General features: G+C 42.3%; 1 protein-coding gene across 2 annotated transcripts; it reads right to left on the reverse strand.

Annotated features, from left to right (window-relative positions):
• Positions 1–3,791: 3,791 nt before the first annotated feature.
• ndnfl (neuron-derived neurotrophic factor, like) lies at positions 3,792–17,390 on the reverse strand. Of its 2 annotated transcripts, XM_035796087.2 has the most exons (5): positions 16,877–17,390; positions 16,459–16,483; positions 10,156–10,370; positions 9,087–9,211; positions 3,792–6,247 (listed from the first exon to the last, which is right to left on the reverse strand). In XM_035796087.2, exons 3-5 carry the CDS (start codon positions 10,335–10,337, stop codon positions 4,830–4,832), a joined length of 1,725 nt encoding a protein of 574 aa, XP_035651980.1. In that variant the 5' UTR covers positions 10,338–10,370; positions 16,459–16,483; positions 16,877–17,390; the 3' UTR covers positions 3,792–4,829. The 2 variants fall into 2 exon arrangements, with proteins under 2 accessions (XP_035651980.1, XP_035651985.1); XM_035796092.2 differs by lacking the exon at positions 16,459–16,483.
• Between the last annotated feature and the right edge of the window lie 1,540 nt (positions 17,391–18,930).

Genomic DNA, 18,930 nt, shown 5'->3' on the forward strand with positions numbered 1-18,930 from the left:
CATCCACCAGACAGGTGTGGCATATCAATAAACTGATTAAACCTCATGCTCATTACATAGGTCACCTTTGCTGGGGACAATAAAAGGCCACTCTAAAATATGCAGTTTTGTCACACAACACAATGCCACACGTCTCAAGTATGAGGGAGTGTGCAATTGGTATTCTGACTGCAAGAATGTCCACCAGAGCTGTTGCCAGAGAATTGAATGATCATTTCTCTACCATAAGCCACCTCCAACGTCATTTTGGAGAATTCGGCAGTACGTCCAACCGGCCTCACAACAACGGACCACGTGTACCCACATCCGGCTTCTTGACCTGCGGGATCGTCTGAGACCAGACCCTGAACAGCTGATGAATGTGTGAGTTTGTACAATCAAAGAGTTTCTGACAGTTTGTGCAGAAGTTATCTCAGGGAAGCAGGCATAAGCTACGGACAACAAACACAATTGCATTTTATCGATGGCATGCACAGAGATACTGTGACGAGATCCTGAAGTCCTTTGTTGTGCCATTCATCCGCCATACATCACCTCATCTTTCAGCATGATAATGCTCGTCCCCATGTTGCAAGGATCTGTACGCAATTCTTGGATGCTGAAAATGTCTCAGTTCTTCCATGGCCTGCATACTCACCAGACATGTCATCCACGGAGGATGTTTGGAATGCTCTTGATCGATGCCTACGACAGCGTGTTCCAGTTCACACCACAGGTGCGGAGATCATCCGTTCACCTACTTTGCGTCTCTCAAATACACGGTTGGAACCAAAATTTGGACTCATCAGTCCAAAGGACTGCTTTCCACCGGTCTAATGTCTATTATATTATTATTATAATGTCTATTTCTCGTGTTTCTTGGCTCAAGCAATTTTTTTTTTTTTTTTGGTGTCCTTTAGTACTGGTTTCTTTGCAGCAATTAGACCATGAAGTCCTGATTCACGCAGTCTACTCTGAACAGTTGATGTAGAGATGTGTCTGTTACTTAAGCTATTTGGGCTGCAATTTCTGAGGTGCAGTTAACTCTAATGAACTCAACCTCTGCAGCAGAGGTAACTCTCGAGTCTTACTTTCCTGTGGCGGTCCTCACGAGAGCCAGTTTCATCATAGTCCTTGATGGTTTTTGCGACTGCACTTGAAGATACGTTCAAAGTTCTTGACATTTTCTGGATTGACTGACCTTCATGTCTCAAAGTAATGATGGAATGTTGTTTCTCTTTGCTTATTTGAGCTGTTCTTGCCATAATATACCATAATATAGACTTGGTATTTATCAAATAAGGCTATCTTCTGTATACCACCCCTACCTCGTCACAACACAACTGATTGGCTCAAAAGCATTAAGAAGGAAAGAAATTCCACAAATGAACTTTTAACAAGGCACACCTGTTAATTGAAATTCATTTCAGGTGACGACCACATGAAGCTGGTTTAGAGAATGCCAAGAGTGTGCAAAGCTGTCATCAAGGCAAAGGGTGGCTTCTTTGAAGAATCTCAAATATAAAATATATTTTTTGTTACTACATGATTCCATATGTGTTATTTTATATTTTTGATGTATTCACTATTATACTACAACATACAAAAATAGTAAAAATAAAGAAAAACCCTTGAATTAGTAGGTGTGTACAAACTTTTGACTGGTACTGTATATATATAGTGTCCTTTATTTTAAAGGGTTTGAAGACTTCACTTTTTTCCTTTCCCTCCTGTTTGGGCATTCCTCCCTTTTTGGAATATTTGTTTGAACTGCAGATTACCCCTTTAACCTTAAATTGTCTCCTACCTCGCATACAGCACACAACCATTCATTGACTGAGGTATAAAAGTAAGCACACAACTCACCTAGCTAGCTAGTTAGGTTGATAGATGACAGTGGCCAACAAATTGATAAGTAAAGTTACCATACTTGCTAGCTAACACATAGTTGAGTACTACAGAAGTACTATTTTCTTAGTTGTTGGGCGCCACAAAGTAGTTCAAAGTAATTCAAAACAGATATTGGCTGTAAAAGTTAATTACAATAACGTATCAAAACCTACTAGTCTTCTTTATCAAAACTGTCGAAGTAGCTAGCTGGCTAAGAACTTCACTTGCTTTGTTTATAAAATGTGGTGCTCTGTCCTGTCCACAGAGTGTAGGTTAAGGGTCAGCATACATAGGTTTGGTTTGTTCATAGCAGAAATCAGCTAGGTGAAGCAAACTTCTGCACTTGCATACTCCCTAACATTTTTTTTTAAAGCGGCAATATTACTGTTGTTTTTCCTTCTTGCGCTACCGTAGCAACAACATAGCCATAAGACTTCCTGAAACTAGTTAAATAGTTAAGCAGAACAGTCCTTTGGAGGGAGTTATCACACAATAATCCCTGGGATCGAGGGCCTTGCTGCTTTTATATAATGGCTGCCAAAATATTTATAAAACATTATTTTAATGAGTAAATACGTTTTTCTTAAGATGCTACCCAAGCCGCTGGTCATTAGTTATTTTCTCATGTTTTGACCAAGTCGTTAATCCTAATCATTTTCTTCCTTGCTATGCTAAACAAATCATTTCCATTTAGCTACCTAGTATAGATTTAATGATAATGAGAGACAAGAATGTCAATAAATAATGATTTAAAAGTATCAAATAGGCCTACATTGGCAACAACTATTATGGTTAGCGAGTCTGAGCTAATCAAGCTATAGTGACATTTCCGTTGATGGCAAGTGAGTGGAAGTAATGTCTGTGGTCCTGGTGATGGTAGCCTAGTGGTTAGAGTGTTGGACAAGTAACTGAAAGGTTGCAGGATCAAATCCCTGAGCCGACAAGGTTAAATCTGTTGTTCTGCCCCTGAACAAAGCAGTTAACCCACTGATTAGCTCAGTTCCTAGGCTGTCATTGAAAATAAGAATTTGTTCTTAGCTGACTTGCCTTGGTAAATAAAGGTAAAATATTGACAGTCAGTGCTTGCCTCTTCTGTGGTGGAAAATGGGACGTCCCACTCACATCGTTGCCAGCTAAAATGGCCCAGCACTTTTCTGTTCTCAATTAGGGGCTGCCAATAAATCTCACAGCCATTATGTTCCTTGCCTGCTGGCATGCATTGGATAACTTTTGCATTCTGAAGTTTCTACCCAAGTGTTTAGTCCTTCTCTCATGTTTTGACCCAGTCCTTAATTCTAATCATTCTATTTGTTCAATGTTGCTAAGCTAAACATATTCAAATAAAATAATATCCAATAGGCCTACATAGGCCATTGGCACTGTGCTGGTTAATGAATTAATGGAATTGCGAGTATTTACGGTTTCCATGGTGAATGTTTTTTTCCCAGAGGGAGATGAAGTTTATGAATTTCTTCCCTGGGCTGTGGGACAGTGGAATTATGAGATTAACACGTCATGGTGTCCCTCAACTCATGCATATCAACCAATCAGAATCCAGGATCTAAACAACAAATTTTATATTCAAAATTAATCATTAAGATAAATCAAGAAATCTGTAATTAATTTAAACATTTCTGTTGAGGAGGTCTAAGTCACACAATTTTACATCTAGCTAAGATTTTTGGTGCAGTACTTTTGAAGTGAATTTTTTTCATGAAAACTATTTGCTGCTGCGCTTTCTGGTTGAATCACAGCAAACACTTAATTGAAAAATTATGTCCATAGTTCCCACCCCTACTGTTGATCAATCACAGACGAAGGGGCGTAGACTTCGGCTACCGAACTTCAATTTGCCTCAGGATAAAAACATTTTATGTTGTGTGTGCGAACAGCCGGAAAAAATATCAGTCGAACACCAAAACTAACAAAAACATCACACATTTTAATTTAGGCATAATATAGGCACAAACTGTTTAGACTGGGAAGCATGCAACAGGCTTAACGAAAACATGCTTACGTCGATGCAAAAACACACTCGTATTGGTTACTTTTTTAGTGTGTTTTGTGGAATCAGGACTTTCTGATATCACAGGCTGATGACCACCCATTCTGTCTGTTGAAGCAGGTAGGGCAGCTAGGCAATCATGATTTTCATTCGTTTTCTTTAGTTTTGTAGTAATCATCCAAGTAGATATAAATAAATGCAAGTGTTAACATTAGGGTCACATTGATTTCTCAATTTAATCATTTTCTCAACTAACTGTCAGCAAAGAGTCAAACAAAAGAGGATATTTTATTAGATGTTGATACCGAGATGCAGATACTAATGTGTTTATTGGGCATTTTAAGCATAGCACAATTAAAATACATCAAAGACAATGACGCTAGTCGCTAGCTCATTTTACCTGCTTCATGCGAAAGCAGAACACAAGATAGCCTACACACGGACTTTGCGCTAAGTATCAATAGATTACCCCATCTGTGTTTTAAGCCTGTAGAATATAGAACAAAACAATGCAGCACTAAATATATACTGTAGGATCTTGCCATACGTTCTCTATCCCCATTGTAAAGTACGATCAAAGCTCCATCTGTTTCTGTTGCATATTTTTGAGCAAAGTCTTTGCTGACATTCTTTGTCATCAAAAACCTCTATCCTCCTTTGTACTCAGACTCAGAATAAGTACTTGGACAACTGGCACAACTATAAACAAAAAGACAAAAAGCACAGCAGGTTACTGTAATGGAATTAATTTTGCTGGTGTGCGGTTCCCCCTCTGCTTCTCCTACCCAATCCATGGGTACCAGTGTTCAAATGCGACCACTCTTCGGAGGGTGTACCACAATTATTAACAGTCTCCCTCATAGTAGAATGGCTTTGTCATGGTAAGTCTTTGTAAATCACCTCTTTGTTGAGTCCAATGCTGCTGCAGACTACGAGACTAGGAGGTGGCAACAGCTCAACACTCCTTCCTGGTTCTCACTGTCTTGCTGCTGTACTTTATGGGGATCCCCCAGCGTCTCATTAGATAGACATCAAACATGTAGGCCACCCCAGGCTCCAGGCCCCCGATCACGGCCGTCGTGACAGCCCGCCGAGGGTTTAGCTCCTGGAAGTATTTACACACGACTCTCTCAGTGTCCGATCGTGACTCAGGCCCCATGCAGGGTGCCGTACCTCCCTTCTCGCCCTTACCCAGCCTCCGGCGGTACACGCAGTATAGGCTCCTCTCCTCTGTGCCCATCCATGCCAGGGTGATGGAGTCACAGCTCCTCAGCCTGTTGAAAGACTTAATCTGCAGGGTGGTGGGGAGCGAAGGTACCCCTTGACGATGGTAAGCAGAGGATGCCTGCATCTTAACAGAGGCCTTCAGTGCCCCTAGAGCAGCTTGTCTGGGGGGCACAGTTCCCTCTCTCTCCAGGTGGATGAGGTAGGAGGGGCTGCCCTGGAGCCAGATTTGAGCCAAGTCTTCTCCCACAGCCTGTGAGCTAAGCTCTTGGCCCTTGCTGGAGATGGTGACCTTGATCTTCTCACTGCTTCCGCAGCTCTGGAGAGTGAGCAGGCCACTCTGCTGCCAACCCCGGGGACGGAAGCTAAAGAACTCCCCAGAGGTTGAGCCTCCATCCCGGAAGGTCACCCACCGGAGCTCCCCTTCCCTGAGTGGTGTGATAGCTGGTCGGGCCTCCTCATGTGTTTGAGCGAACGTTCCAGTATATGCTGCACTGGTTCCATTTAGCCTGTCAATCAAAAAGACGTCAAAGTAGTACTGCGTGTCGGGGACAAGCTCTGAAACAGTGCACACGCTCTCTGTTCCCTTACAAACACATTGGAGATCATCATGCTGGTCACGGAGCGCAGCAGGTGACCGGAGATCTGTTTCAGCATCCCACTGCTGCCACCACCAGTTTTTGAGAATGGGCCACACAGTTACTTTCCTTTGTTTGTCCATCTTCTGCCGTTTCTTGTCTTTCTCCTGCTCTTTCCTGATGCCCTCCCGGGCGGCACAGAGGTTGCGGTAGTTGTGTTTGCGGTTGACAAGGACACAGTAGTCATAGATGCGTTGGGTGTGCGGCAGTCTTGTGAGGGAGGTACTGGGGCCCCAGCTGAGGGTGACACTGGTCATTCCTACACCCAGAGTGTGGACATGGGGGTCAGAGGGAAGCTCCGGGAAGGCCCCTGAGGGCCCAGAGCCCTGATGGAGGTACATGGTAGCCCTGGTGTCCTGGTCCTTGGGGCGCAGTCTGAGGATGTAGATAGATGCTGGGGCATAGGAAGGACCTGTGTAGGTGTCCATGGCATTGCCAGTGTAGGTGTGTATCTTGGCTTCAGTTCCAGGCCCTCTCCACCACACCTCTGGCATACTCTTCTTGGTACTCCCTGTGCAGAAAACACTGTTATTTAAGCCACGGGTCATTAATATTCTGCCTCATACATCCGCACACATACTTACATTCACTAGACAGAACATACATTCACACTCATTGAAGATACAGTCTTACAGTTCAATACGTATCCTGATTACTTTAAATGAATACAGTAGTCAACTATAATCAATGAAGTGCAAAGAGGATAGTCCCTTATTCATATAAACCCCTTTTCACCATCATCCATTTTAATTTCTCCTTACCTTGGGAAATAAAAAGTGACCAAATGTTACACAATCGAAGTGAATAATTTAGGCAGACTTTGGGGAACATAGGGTTCAAACTCTGAATGATTTATGTGTCACAGTATAACTTCATAAAGCTGCTCATTTGTCCATCTAGAATACCCACTGATTTTAACTAAGCAGGCTGGTGAGGGCCATGTTGCATAACATCATTGCTAGCCTACATAGGCTACTTTTGGTAACTGTCCTTTTTGTGCTCAACGAGAGATTATTATTATTTTTTAAATGGAATATAGTTACAGTATGTAGCTTAGACTTATCTGTTCTCTATTTAACCCTCAAGTTCTATTTCTGCAACTCTTTGAGAGGTTTCCACCAGATTTGCTATATTTTGGGTTCTGCTTAACCCATAGAAGCACAAATAAAATCTATTTGGCATGAATATGAGACATTTTCAATTAAATGGTAAAGGTCTGAATTTAGCTGAATTTCAGTTTGTACTGTATAGGCTATTACTTGCATGCCGTTCTGTACAAATCTATCAATCTTATAAAAGTTATTTTAAAAAGCAGAACCCTCTCTATATGTGTTATTATAAATGACAAATTTAAACCCTTTTCCTCAAGTATTGGCAATACAGTGCCTTGCAAAAGTATTCATCCCCCTTGACGTTTTTCCTATTTTGTTGCATTACCTGTAATCTAAATAGATTTTGATTTCATGTAATGGACATACACAAAATAGTCCAAATTTGTGAAGTGAAATGAAAAAAAATTACTTAAAAAAAAATACATTAAAAAAAGGAAAAGTGGTGCGTGCATATGTATTCACCCCCTTTGCTATGAAGTCCCGAAATAAGATCTGGTGCAACCAATTACCTTCAGAAGTCACATAAATTGTTAAATAAAGTTCACCTGTGTGCAATTTAAGTGTCACATGATCTGTCACAGAGTCTGCAACACCACTAAGCAAGGGGGATCACCAAGCAAGCGGCACCATGAAGACCAAGGAGCTCACCAAACAGGTCAGTGACAAAGTTGTGGAGAAGGACAGATCAAAGTTGGGTTATAAATACATATCAGAAACTTTGAACATCCCACTGAGTACCATTAAATCCATTATAAAAAATAATAAGAATATGGCACCACAACAAACCTGCCAAGAGAGGGCCACCCTCCAAAACTCATGGACCAGGCAAGGAGGGCATTAATCAGATAGGCAACAAAGAGACCAAAGATAACCCTGAAGGAGCTGCAAAGCTCCACTGCAGATATTGGAGTATCTGTTCCCTAGGACCACTTCAAGCCATACACTCCACAGAGCTGAGCTTTATGGAAGAGTGGCCAGAAAAAAAGCCATTGCTTAAAGAAAAAAATAAGCAAACATGTTTGGTGTTTTGCCAAAAGGCATGTGAGAGACTCCCCAAACATATGGAAGAAGGTACTCTGGTCAAATGTAGGTTTTTGGCCATCAAGGAAAACGCTATGCCTGGCGCAAACCCAGCACCTGTCATCACCCCGAGAATACCATTGGCAGGGACTGTGAAACTGGTTAGTTTTTTATTAAGGAATGATGCATGGCGCTAAATACAGAGAAATTCTTGAGGGAAACCTGTTTCATTCTTCAACAGATTTGAGACTGGGACGGAGGTTCACCTTCCAGCAGGACAATGACCCTAAGCATACTGCTAAAGCAACACTCGAGTGGTTTGAGTGGAAACATTTTAATGTCTCGGAATGGCCTAGTCAATGCCCAGACCTCAATCCAATTGGGAATCTGTGGTATGACTTAAAGATGGCTGTACACCAGCGGAACCCATCCAACTTGAAGGAGCTGGAGTTGTTTTACCTTGAAGAATGGGCAAAAATCCCAGTGGCTAGATGTACCAAGTTATAGTGACATATCCCAAGAGACTTGCAGCTGTAATTGCTGCAAAAGGTGGCTCTACAAAGTATTGAGTTTGGAGAGGTGAGTAGTTATGCACTCTCAAGTTATCAGTTTGTTGTCTTATTTCTTGTTTGTTTCATAATAAAAACTATTTTGCATCTTCAAAGTGGTAGGCATGTTGTGTAAATCAAATGATACAAACCCTAAAAAAAATACATTTTAATTCCACATTGTAAGGCAACAAAATAGGAAAAATGCCAAGGGGGTGAACACTTTCGCAAGCCACTGTACTGTATGTGATCCAGATATAATCATACGTTAATACAAACGTCCTTCTAATCTCTCTTACATTCAGGATACAAGTGTGACATTTGGATATTACTGTCCTTCTTGCTTTGAAGGTAAAATGGTTGGACAGATTGTCCAGTGATATACTAGTCCTGGGCTCAGTACTGTGTGTGTGTGAGTAAGAGATAGGGAGAGAGGAAAAGAGAGAGAGGTGGAAAGGGAGAGCAAGACCAATGGACTGATGAAGTCTCTCCTATCTTGTAGACATTTATGACCAGGGTCAGTCTTTAAATTGACACTATGTCAAAAATAAATGGCCCCAGTGTGAATTGGATTGAGGTGTAATGAAACTGAATTGATATGAATAGGAATTGCATGTGAGAGGGTGTTGTGTGTAGTTGCTTTTATTTTCTATCAGTGTTTCCCACTTACAGTGTGGACTTTTAGGCGGTTTGTCCTTCAGGGTTCGGGCTGTGAGGGTCCATTCGATGGGGAGGTCACAGGGACTGACGGTCACAGACATCATCACAACCTTCTTCTTCAATGTGAAGTACAGTCTGCACGAAGATAGGTACCACACGAAAAAGGGAATGTCTATGAAATTCTCATGTATTTTTCTTCCCCCTTACAAATGTAATAACATACTGTACCTAAGAAAAGTACTGTAACATGTAGCCGTCAAAGCATTCCAAGTGACATTCTGATCTCCTTCTACAAGCTTATTGTTCATCTCCTTCACAATATAATTAGATTCAAACACACCAATTAACCATGACTCTCATTATCAATCACCGACTCAGACATCAATATTTGATCATCTTTGTATTTTCACCAACACAACTCACCAAGATGAGACATTCAATATTGAGATGTAATTGACCTCTATGTTGTCATAGGCTCTGGGATATTTACTCTGCCTGTTGAAAAATAGTATCATTCTTTTACATGTATTTTCTGGCTCAACTGCTGATGTGCTGCAGTTTATCAACAGCTGTGCCATGCTAATGTTGTCAAGGGCAATACATAGTTTAACTGATTGATTAATTCGAATCATAATTAGCAGCTTTTTTTCTAATTTAAAAAAAATCTTCTTTTTTTTATGCCTGGCTGCATGGATGGACAGATGGACAGCTCACAGGGATGCCCATATTCCAATTCACTGTTCCCAGTGTTAGAGCTCTAACACTGACATGATCAGCAGAGCCCGGGCCAAGTGGGTTGCTCTTACTGCCCATGCGGCCGCACTACGCTCAACCACTGCCTTTCCAACAACCAAAGAAATGGCGATTAAGATTAAGGCTATCATTGTTTTTGCTCAAAACAATAAAGAATTACGCGGGAAATTACCATTTAGGTAGCTTGTAATAACATAGCCTATTGTAGTGACAGCATTTTAAACAGGGGCCTTTCTTAAGTGTTTCAATCTTTGTCCAGGACACGGAACATAAACATTCAGTGTGCAATACTATCCACCTCCCCTGACGTGATCTCTATACTGTACCTCCGGGTGCGTCCTTTGGGCAGATGTATGGAGGTGACCTTTCCATCAGGCAGCCAGGCGGTGGGGCGGAGTGGCACCTCATTCTCAGGGGCCAGAGCAGAGTGTCCTTGGGGCCAGGAGGGGCCACAGAGGAGAGTCACGGCCAGGCAGAGATACCAGGACAGGGCCATTGCTGCCATCATTCACACTGTCAACACTCTGCCGTCTCCCAGGGACTGAAAGAGCAGGGAAAAGGTCAAAAGCATCCATCAGTTCCATCACATACAGTTCTGCTCCTACTGTTCATGATGTACTAAACAGGTCTAGCAGCAGATGATTCATTGATATGAGGAAACATTTCAGCTATTCACATAGAATTATTCATGCGGGAAAGCAAATTGCCACGCTATATTACTGGGATCTGTATAGCGCAGCTTGACACTTGGTGAAAAATCACTCATCGTACGACTTTCAAAGCGTGAAGTGGGTTGCAAATATCTCTCAGAAGTGGATTCATTTGAATATATAGATCTATTTATAGTATGCCAGTACAAATGGGTTTGTTCTCTAAATAGAGGGTATTTTTTCATGGTCGTTGCAGCCTTTGTTAACAGAAATCCGCCAATTTAGTTTGGAAAAACACAAACAACATCTGGAGGTGCTTCAGTGTAATCCAATTGGAAGACAGATTCTCTTCACAAAACCAGGCAAAGCCACAAGAACTTTGAAACAGATTTCAGATAGGGCTGTTTTTTCTTTTTTGTTCTCACTGTTGTGATGATTTGAAGATATGATTACAGGTCTTGGCTCTCGTCCCCAGATAAAAAAAATGCATTCATTCAAAGTCACAGTCTTCAAAAAACGCCTGCTTCTCAACGTGTGTTTGTCGGCGTCAAGGCTGTGCCCTGCAGATCAGATGACAATTGTACGTAGGTTCTAGGCATATACATCTGAGTCTCGATGGCCCTGGGACCTCTGAGTTACAACAACAGTTGCATCATTACAAAGTATGGAGGATCTCATTATCCCAGTAGTGGAGTAAACAACCCATAAAGCTTTTACAGAGAGGGAGGAAGGAAGATAGGGAGAGAGAGAGAGAAATGAGAGAAGGAGGTGAGAGTGAGAAAGATTGAAAGAGAGAAATGAGAGACACTGAGTGAGGGAGAGTGAGAGAACATTTTGAGAAATGAGAAGAGGGGGAGGATGGGGTCCAGAGTAATGAATGAGAAATGGAGCAAAAGAAGGCAAAGTGTGATGGAGGCACATAAATTATTGGTGTTTTCTACAGCTTCATGTCTAAAATGTTCATAACTGGTGCCACATACCGTACGGTGCACTCGCAAAGTATTCAGACCCTTTCACTTTTTCCACATTTTGTTATGTTACAGCCTTATTCTAAAATTGATTTGTTTTAATTGTCCATATAAATCTAGACACAAAACCCCTTAATGACAAAGCAACAAAAAAAAAAGTTTTTTTCCCCAATTAAAAATAAATAAATAAACTGAAATATTCCATTTACATAAGTATTCAGATGCTTTACTCAGGCCTGAATTCCAAGCGTCACATCTGGAGGAAACCAGGCACCACACATGGCCAATACCATCCCTACGGTGAAGCATGGTGGTGGCAGCATCATGCTGTGGGGATTTTTTCAGAGGCAAGGACTGGGAAACTAGTCATTCTTGAGGGAAAGATGAACAAAGTACAGAGAGATCGTTGATGAAAACCTGCTACAGAGTTCTCAGGACCTCAGACTGGGGCAAAGGTTCACCTTTCAACAGGACAACGACCCTAAGCACACAGCCAAGACAACACAGGAGTGGCTTTGGGACAAGTCTCTGTATGTCCTTGAGTGGCCCAGCCAGAGCCCGGACTTGAACCTGATCGAACATCTCTGGAGACCCCTGAAAATAGCTGTGCAGCGACACTCCCCATCCAACCTGACAAAGCTTGAGAGGATCTGCAGAGAAGAATGGGAGAAACTCCCCAAATAATTCAAATCAAATCAAATTTTACATGTCACATACACATGGTTAGCAGATGTTAATGTGAGTGTAGCGAAATGCTTCGTCTTCTAGTTCCGACAATGCAGTAATATCTAACAATAATATATAACAAGTAATCTAACAATTCCCCAACAACTACCTAATACACACAAATCTAAAGGGGTGAATGAGAATATATACATGTAAGTATATGGATGAGCGATAGCAAAGGAGCAATAGATGGTATAAAATACAGTATATACATGTGATATGAGTAATGTAAGATATTAAACATTATTAAAGTGACATTATTTAGAGTGCATTGTATAAAGTGACTCGTGATCCATTTATTAAAGTGGCCAGTGATTGGGTCTTAATGTAGGCAGCAGCCTCTCTGGGTTAGTGATTTAGCAACCTACATTTTGCAGTCTGATAGCCTTGAGATAGAAGCTGTTTTTCAGTCTCTCAGTCCCAGCTTTGATGCATCTGTACTGACCTCATCGTCTAGATGGTAGCAGTGTGAACAGGCAGTGGCTCGGGTGGTTGATGTCCTTGATGATCTTATTGGCCTTCCTGTGATATTGGGTGTTGTAGGTGTCATGGAGGGTAGGTAGTTTGCCTGCAGTGGTGCGTCGTGCAGACCACACCACCCTCTGGAGAGCCTTGCAGTTGAGGGTGTTGCAGTTGCCATACCAGGTTGTGATAAGCCCGACAGGATGCTCTCGATTGTGCATCTGTAAAAGTTTGTCAGGGTTTTGGGTGACAAGCCAAATTTCTTCAGCCTCCTGAGGTTGAAGTGGCGCTGTTGCGCCTTCTTCACCACACTGTCTGTGTGAGTAGACCATTTCAGTTTGATGTGTACGCCGAGGAACCTAAAACTTTCCACCTTCTCCACTGCTGTCCCTTCAATGTGGATAAGGGGGTGCTCCCGCTACTGTTTCCTGAAATCCACTATCATCTCCTTTGTTTTGTTGATGTTGAGTGAGAGGTTGTTTTCTCGACACTACATTCACCTCCCTGTAGGCTATCTCGTCGTTGTTGGTAATCAACTGTTGTGTCATCTGCAAACTTTATGATTGAGTTGAAGGTGTGCATGGTCACGCAGTCGTGGGTGAACAAGGAGTACAGGAGGGAGATGAGCACGCACCCTTGTGGGGCCCCAGTGTTGAGGGTCAGCGAAGTTGAGATGTTGTTTCCTACCTTTACTACCTTGGAGTGGCCCGTCAGAAAGTCCAGGACCCAATTGCACAGGGTGGGGTTGAGACCCAGGGCCTCAAGGCTTGATGATGAGCTTGGAGTGTACGATGGTGTTGAATGCTGAGCTGTAGTCAATGAACAGCATTCTTACATAGGTATTCATTTTGTCCAGATGGGATAGGGCAGTGTGCAGTGTGATGGCGATTGTGTCATCTGTGGATCTGTTGGGGTGGTATGCAAACTGAAGTGGGTCTAGGGTGAGGTGAGGTGGAGGTGATATGATCCTTGACTAGTCTTCAAAGCACTTCATGATGACAGAAGTGAGTTCTACGGCGCGGTAGTCACTTAGTTCAGTTATCTTTGCCTTCTTGGGTACAGGAACAATGGCAACCATCTTGAAGCATGTGAGGACAACAGACTGGGATAAGGAATGATTTAATATGTCTGTAAACACACCAGCCAGCTGGTCTGCGCATGCTTTGAGGATGCAACTAAGGATGCCGTCTGGCCCAGCATCCTTGCGAGGGTTAACACGTTTAAATGTTTTACTCACGTCAGCCACAGAGAAGAAAGGGGGGCGCAGTCCTTGTTAGCGGGCCGTGACAGTGGCACTGTATAATCTACAAAGAAGGTGTTTAGTTTGTCTGGAAGCGTGACATCGGTGTCCGTGATGTGGCTGGATTTCTTTTTGTAGTCCGTGATTTCCTGTAGACCCTGCCACATACATCTAGTATACTGGCATTTCCCTTGTTTGACTGCCTTGCGGAGGGAATAGCTACACTGTTTATATTCAGACATTTTCCCAGAACTCTTTCCATGGTTAAATGCGATGGATCGCACTTTCAGTTTTGCGCAAATGCCGCCATCCATCAACGGTTTCTGGTTAGGGTAGGTTTTAATAGTCAAAGTGGGTACAACATCTCCAATGCACTTCTTTATAAACACACTCACCGAGTCAGCTTATAAGTCGATCTTGTTCTCTGAGTCTGAACGGAACATATTCTATTCCACGTGAGCAAAACATTGACCACATCAACCAGGTGTGCCAAGCTTGTAGCGTCATACCCAAGAGGACCCGAGGCTGTAATCGCTGCCAAAGGTGCTTCAGCAAAGTACTGAGTAAAGGGTCTGAATACTTGTGTACATGTAATATTTCAGTATTTTGGTTTTAATAAATGTGCCTGTTTTTGCTTTGTCGTTATGGGGTATAGTGTGTAGATTGATTAGGGGGAAAAAAACAATTGAATGAATTTTAGAATAGGGCTGTAATGTAACAAAGTGAGAAAAAAGGGGTCTACTTTCCAAGCGCACAGTACGCTGCGTACTTCTAGACCCATATTTACAAGACTGAGTTCTGATCTAGGATCAGCAAATCAAGCGTCTCAAAGTAGGATTTTTTTTATTTATTTGAACCGTCAATTTTTACACAGTGCTTTTTTTTCTGCATTTCTGACTGGATTTATATATCTGAAATAAAGACAACCTCTCTTTCAGTAGAGTATATCTGGGCCTCAATTTCACTTGGTTACAGAAAAATCGTTACAGAAGATGTGGGATTGAAGATGCAATGTTCAGAACTGCAGCCAGATAATTAACCCTCTTCGCCACCAGGGGATAGCTTTGGCCTTGTGGAGCTTTTTTATTAGTCAAATATGGTCAATAAGGACATATAAAATGTTCATATCCTCTTCAAATTCAGTGTACTTGTAAGACTGTAATTTGTGATTTTCTTTCTTCATCATGTGTTGAAAGTCTTGTGAAATGTGATTTTAGTTGGAAAGAGCTTCCTTTATATAACTTGTTTTCTTATGTATTCATATGCTTTTTAAATACAGACTGAACCATCAAACTAAATACTTTTTATTTTTTGACCTTTTCAAAATTTCAAAATCACATTTCATAAGATTTTCAACATATGTGATGAAGAAAGAAAATCACAAATTACAGTCTTACAAGTACACTGAATTTGAAAATGTGTTCTGGGAATGTTCTTTTAACATCAAGTGAAGGTGTTTTAATCCCTAAAAGAAGCTCTGTATAATCATCTGCACAATTGGACAGTTTTTGTCTTTTGGGAATATATATTTTTGTTCTCATTAGACTCTTCCCACAACCTAATGAAACATTCTAGGAGCCTTTAAAAAACAGATTAAATATGTTCTAGGAACGTTCTTGCAACATCAGGCAAATGTTTTATACAAACATTCTATAATCAGCACCACAATTGGACAGTTTTTGTATTATGAGAAGATTTGCTCAGACCTAACAAATATTCAGGGAACTTTCATAGAACCAATTTTGGTTTGCTTTGTTATCGGTATAGACACTGTGTCAGATGTCTTCTGTCCTAGACTTAGGGGGTCCCATCTGCCTCCCGTGAGTGGGTTAGAGGGACAGATTAAATGGCATGGGTAGGTTCCCAAAGGATTTTGTGTATTCTCACCAATATGGGATATGTTTTGGGGGGACATGATATGGCGAGGTGGTGGGAGGTGGAGTGTAGAGGGTTCTTCTACCCAACTGCTCGTGTGTTTGAGTGTGTTAGCCGTCTTTCTCCCTTATATCCACCACCCCCTCTTTCTCACCCTCCCTTTCGCTCTCTCTCTCACACTCTCGCTCTCTCACACACACACACACACACGCACGCACACACACGTTATTGCTGGATCTCTCTGATGTCCTCCTTCATTATGTCTTCTTTCCTTCTGCTATCACTTCCCACTACACAATCACACTTAGCAACTCTTATGGGGAGCTAGAGGAACAGACTGAGATACCGGCTGACAGAGAGACAGAGAAAAAGGCAGGTTGACTGCCAGAGAGACATAGAAATGATTGACAGACAAGCGGTCATAGTGAAACATACAGTGGTTTAGAGTATGTAGAAAATGAAGTAAATAAAACCCAGAAAAAATACATAAAATCTTCACTATTTGCATCATCTATTTGTCCCACCGACAACAAACGCAAAGTACTCCAAACCCCCACACAGCTTTCTCCAACCTCCCGAGGCTGAGAAAAAAAAATCAACTGCTCTGATGTAGAAACAAGTTTGAATAACATCCAGACTTGTTTATCGAAATGAACATTTCAAGATGATGCACACACAGGCACTTGACAACAACATGCTTGTCCTTACCTCACAGTGCAGACGGACTCTCCCACTCCAGAGCAGAATATGAGGGATGAGAGGAGAGATGGACGAAATAAAAAGGCAGGTTGACTGACAGAGACAGACAAATGATTGACAGACAAGCAGTCATTGTGAAACGCACAGTGGTTTCGAGGAAAGCTACAGTATGTAGAAAACTATGTAAATAAAAAACAACAAAAAAATACATAAAGCTTCATTATATGCGTCATGTATTTGTCCCACCGACAACAAACCCAAAGTACTCCAAACCCCCACACAGCTTTCTCCAGCCCCCTGAGACTGAGAGAAAAAAATGAACTGCTCTGATGTATATACAAGTTTGAATAACATCCAGACTTGTTTATCGATATGAACATTTCATGATGCACACACAGGCACTTGACAACAACATGCTTGTCCTTACCTCACAGTGCAGACAGACTCTCCCACTCCAGAGCAGAATATGAGGGATGAGAGGAGAGATGGAGGGAAGGAGGATAAGAGATGGACGGAAGGAGGAGCTCGAGCAAACAACACAGGTTGTTGTTGGATGCCCCTTTCCCTCCCCTGGAGCTTGCTTTCTGCTTTAGTAGGTGTCCGACTGACTCAGCACAACTCCCAGTGTGGTGTCAAGTCCCAAAGCACAGTATTGGATATCTGTACGTCCCACTCAGTCACATGTGGAGCCTTACCCCATACGAGTCCTACAAGATCTGTGATCGCTATGTGAATGTCAGCATCAGTGAGTGAAGATTCTCTCTCTTCTCTTCTCTATCCTCTTCTCCTATTTCTCTCTAGTTTTTTCCCCCTCTCCAATGTCTCTTCTCCAGTCCAGTTCAGATCTCAGTGAGCAGCACAAATCAAACTGAGGTAGGCACACGTGTGTAGTGTGTGTGTATGTGTGTTCAGGGTGGTGAGGTCACGGAGTGGGAGTGAGGCTGGTGGTGGGTTGGAGTGTGTGTGTGCAGAAGGTGGGGGGGGAGTTGTCAGAGGTACTGGCGGAGAATGGAGAGGGAGTGAATGATGATACAAAACTTGCCCACATTAACCATTTGCTGGAGGATCTGATAAGATCTATATTAAGTATGAACTGTGGGAGCTTGACATCACATTTTCTTCTGCCACAGCAAAGTGTTGTAAACTGAAAATGTACACAACGTAGGGCAAGAAACATAAAAATCTAAGTTGGGGTGGAGTGGTGTGGTGTTGTATAGTGTGAGGAGGTATGGGTCAAGTACAGCTCTCGGAGGAGCAAGGTGCACATTGACACACAAAGACGCACAATGGAGAACGGCATGTAGGTACTCTTTCTTCCGGTCTTCAGTCAATATCATCAGATAACCAAAGAGGCCGTTTGCATTGTGTGCTAACTCCCCTCTCCTTTCTCTCGCCAGGGCTTTTCCCACCCATTCTCTAGCTACTTCAGTGGGACTATTGAGGTCCTCTGAATGGAGCCACTTCACCCAGAGGGAGTATTGTCTGTCCTTAGACAAACCTGAGAGCCCTCTGCAATATGGGGGCTTAAAGCAAAACCTCCTGGAAAAAAATAGATGAATATATTAATGATCAGAGCAGTGGCAAAATCTGTTTCCCCTTTTAGGAAGGACCCCTCACTGCTGCTGGACTCTCTTTCAAAGCTAACAGCTCTCCCCCCTCTCTCTCTCCCTGGCCCACTTTAGAATCCCTCTGAAGTTTTAAAAGTTGACAATCTGGCAGAGCACGATATGGCTGATGCGTTTGAAGGCAAGATTCTGATTAACCTTTTGGGGTTATAGCCTATATACAACTGACTGTCCGTATATTTAATTTATTTCAGTGCTGCTGTTTAGTGCAGGAAATGGATCAGCGTATCTGATGGAGCCAAAGTAATGTCAGAAGAATCTTCCTGTCCCCATAATTCACCTCTCTCCCATTGTATCTGTAAGGTAACCCAGCCTGCATGCTAGCATATGACAGGTATATCAGGACAGACACCCACAAAACGCACACTCTCTCTCCGTCTGTCGTTTTCTATCTCTCTCTGGTGGGGTCTGCACCATCAGAGCTGGCCTGAATATTTATTTTGATCCCACTTTCCCTCTCTTGTTCCTTTAATAACTTATCGACAAACAGTCACTGGACTAACTCCATCCTCTGAGAGCAACAAAAACCAAGACAGAAAATTTCATTTAAATAATTGCATGGCAGAAACCACAAAATTGCTGGTTTCATTCATTATTTATGTCTGCTTACGAGTCATGCATAATGCAGGAGGCCGACTTTATGACGATCATGTATTAAATATCATGTTTTTAAGGTCAGGGCTCAGCCGTACGGGACAGACAGCTGGGCTACTGTCTGCAGAGCGGTAGCGGCACAGTACTGCGATTATGTTGTAAAGTGTTGCGTGGGCAGTGTTTTGTGAAAGAAAGAAAGAAATAGAGAGGGCGCTAGCTGACAATGGGTTAAGAGGAATCTTTATTTTTAACAACATATCAT

The sequence above is a fragment of the Oncorhynchus keta genome, chromosome 2, assembly GCF_023373465.1.
Source record: "Oncorhynchus keta strain PuntledgeMale-10-30-2019 chromosome 2, Oket_V2, whole genome shotgun sequence".
NCBI classification, from domain to species: Eukaryota; Metazoa; Chordata; class Actinopteri; order Salmoniformes; family Salmonidae; genus Oncorhynchus; species Oncorhynchus keta.

What these genes read in the sequence shown, in the direction of transcription:
- ndnfl (XM_035796092.2), bottom strand. Translation starts at nt 10,337, where the DNA reads ATGATGGCAGCAATGGCCCTGTCCTGGTATCTCTGCCTGGCCGTGACT. An exon ending in CCCAAAGGACGCACCCGGAG is followed by an intron (nt 9,212 to 10,155) that starts GTACAGTATAGA and finishes ATCTTCGTGCAG; the next exon opens with ACTGTACTTCACATTGAAGA. An exon ending in ACCGCCTAAAAGTCCACACT is followed by an intron (nt 6,248 to 9,086) that starts GTAAGTGGGAAA and finishes TTTTCTGCACAG; the next exon opens with GGAGTACCAAGAAGAGTATG.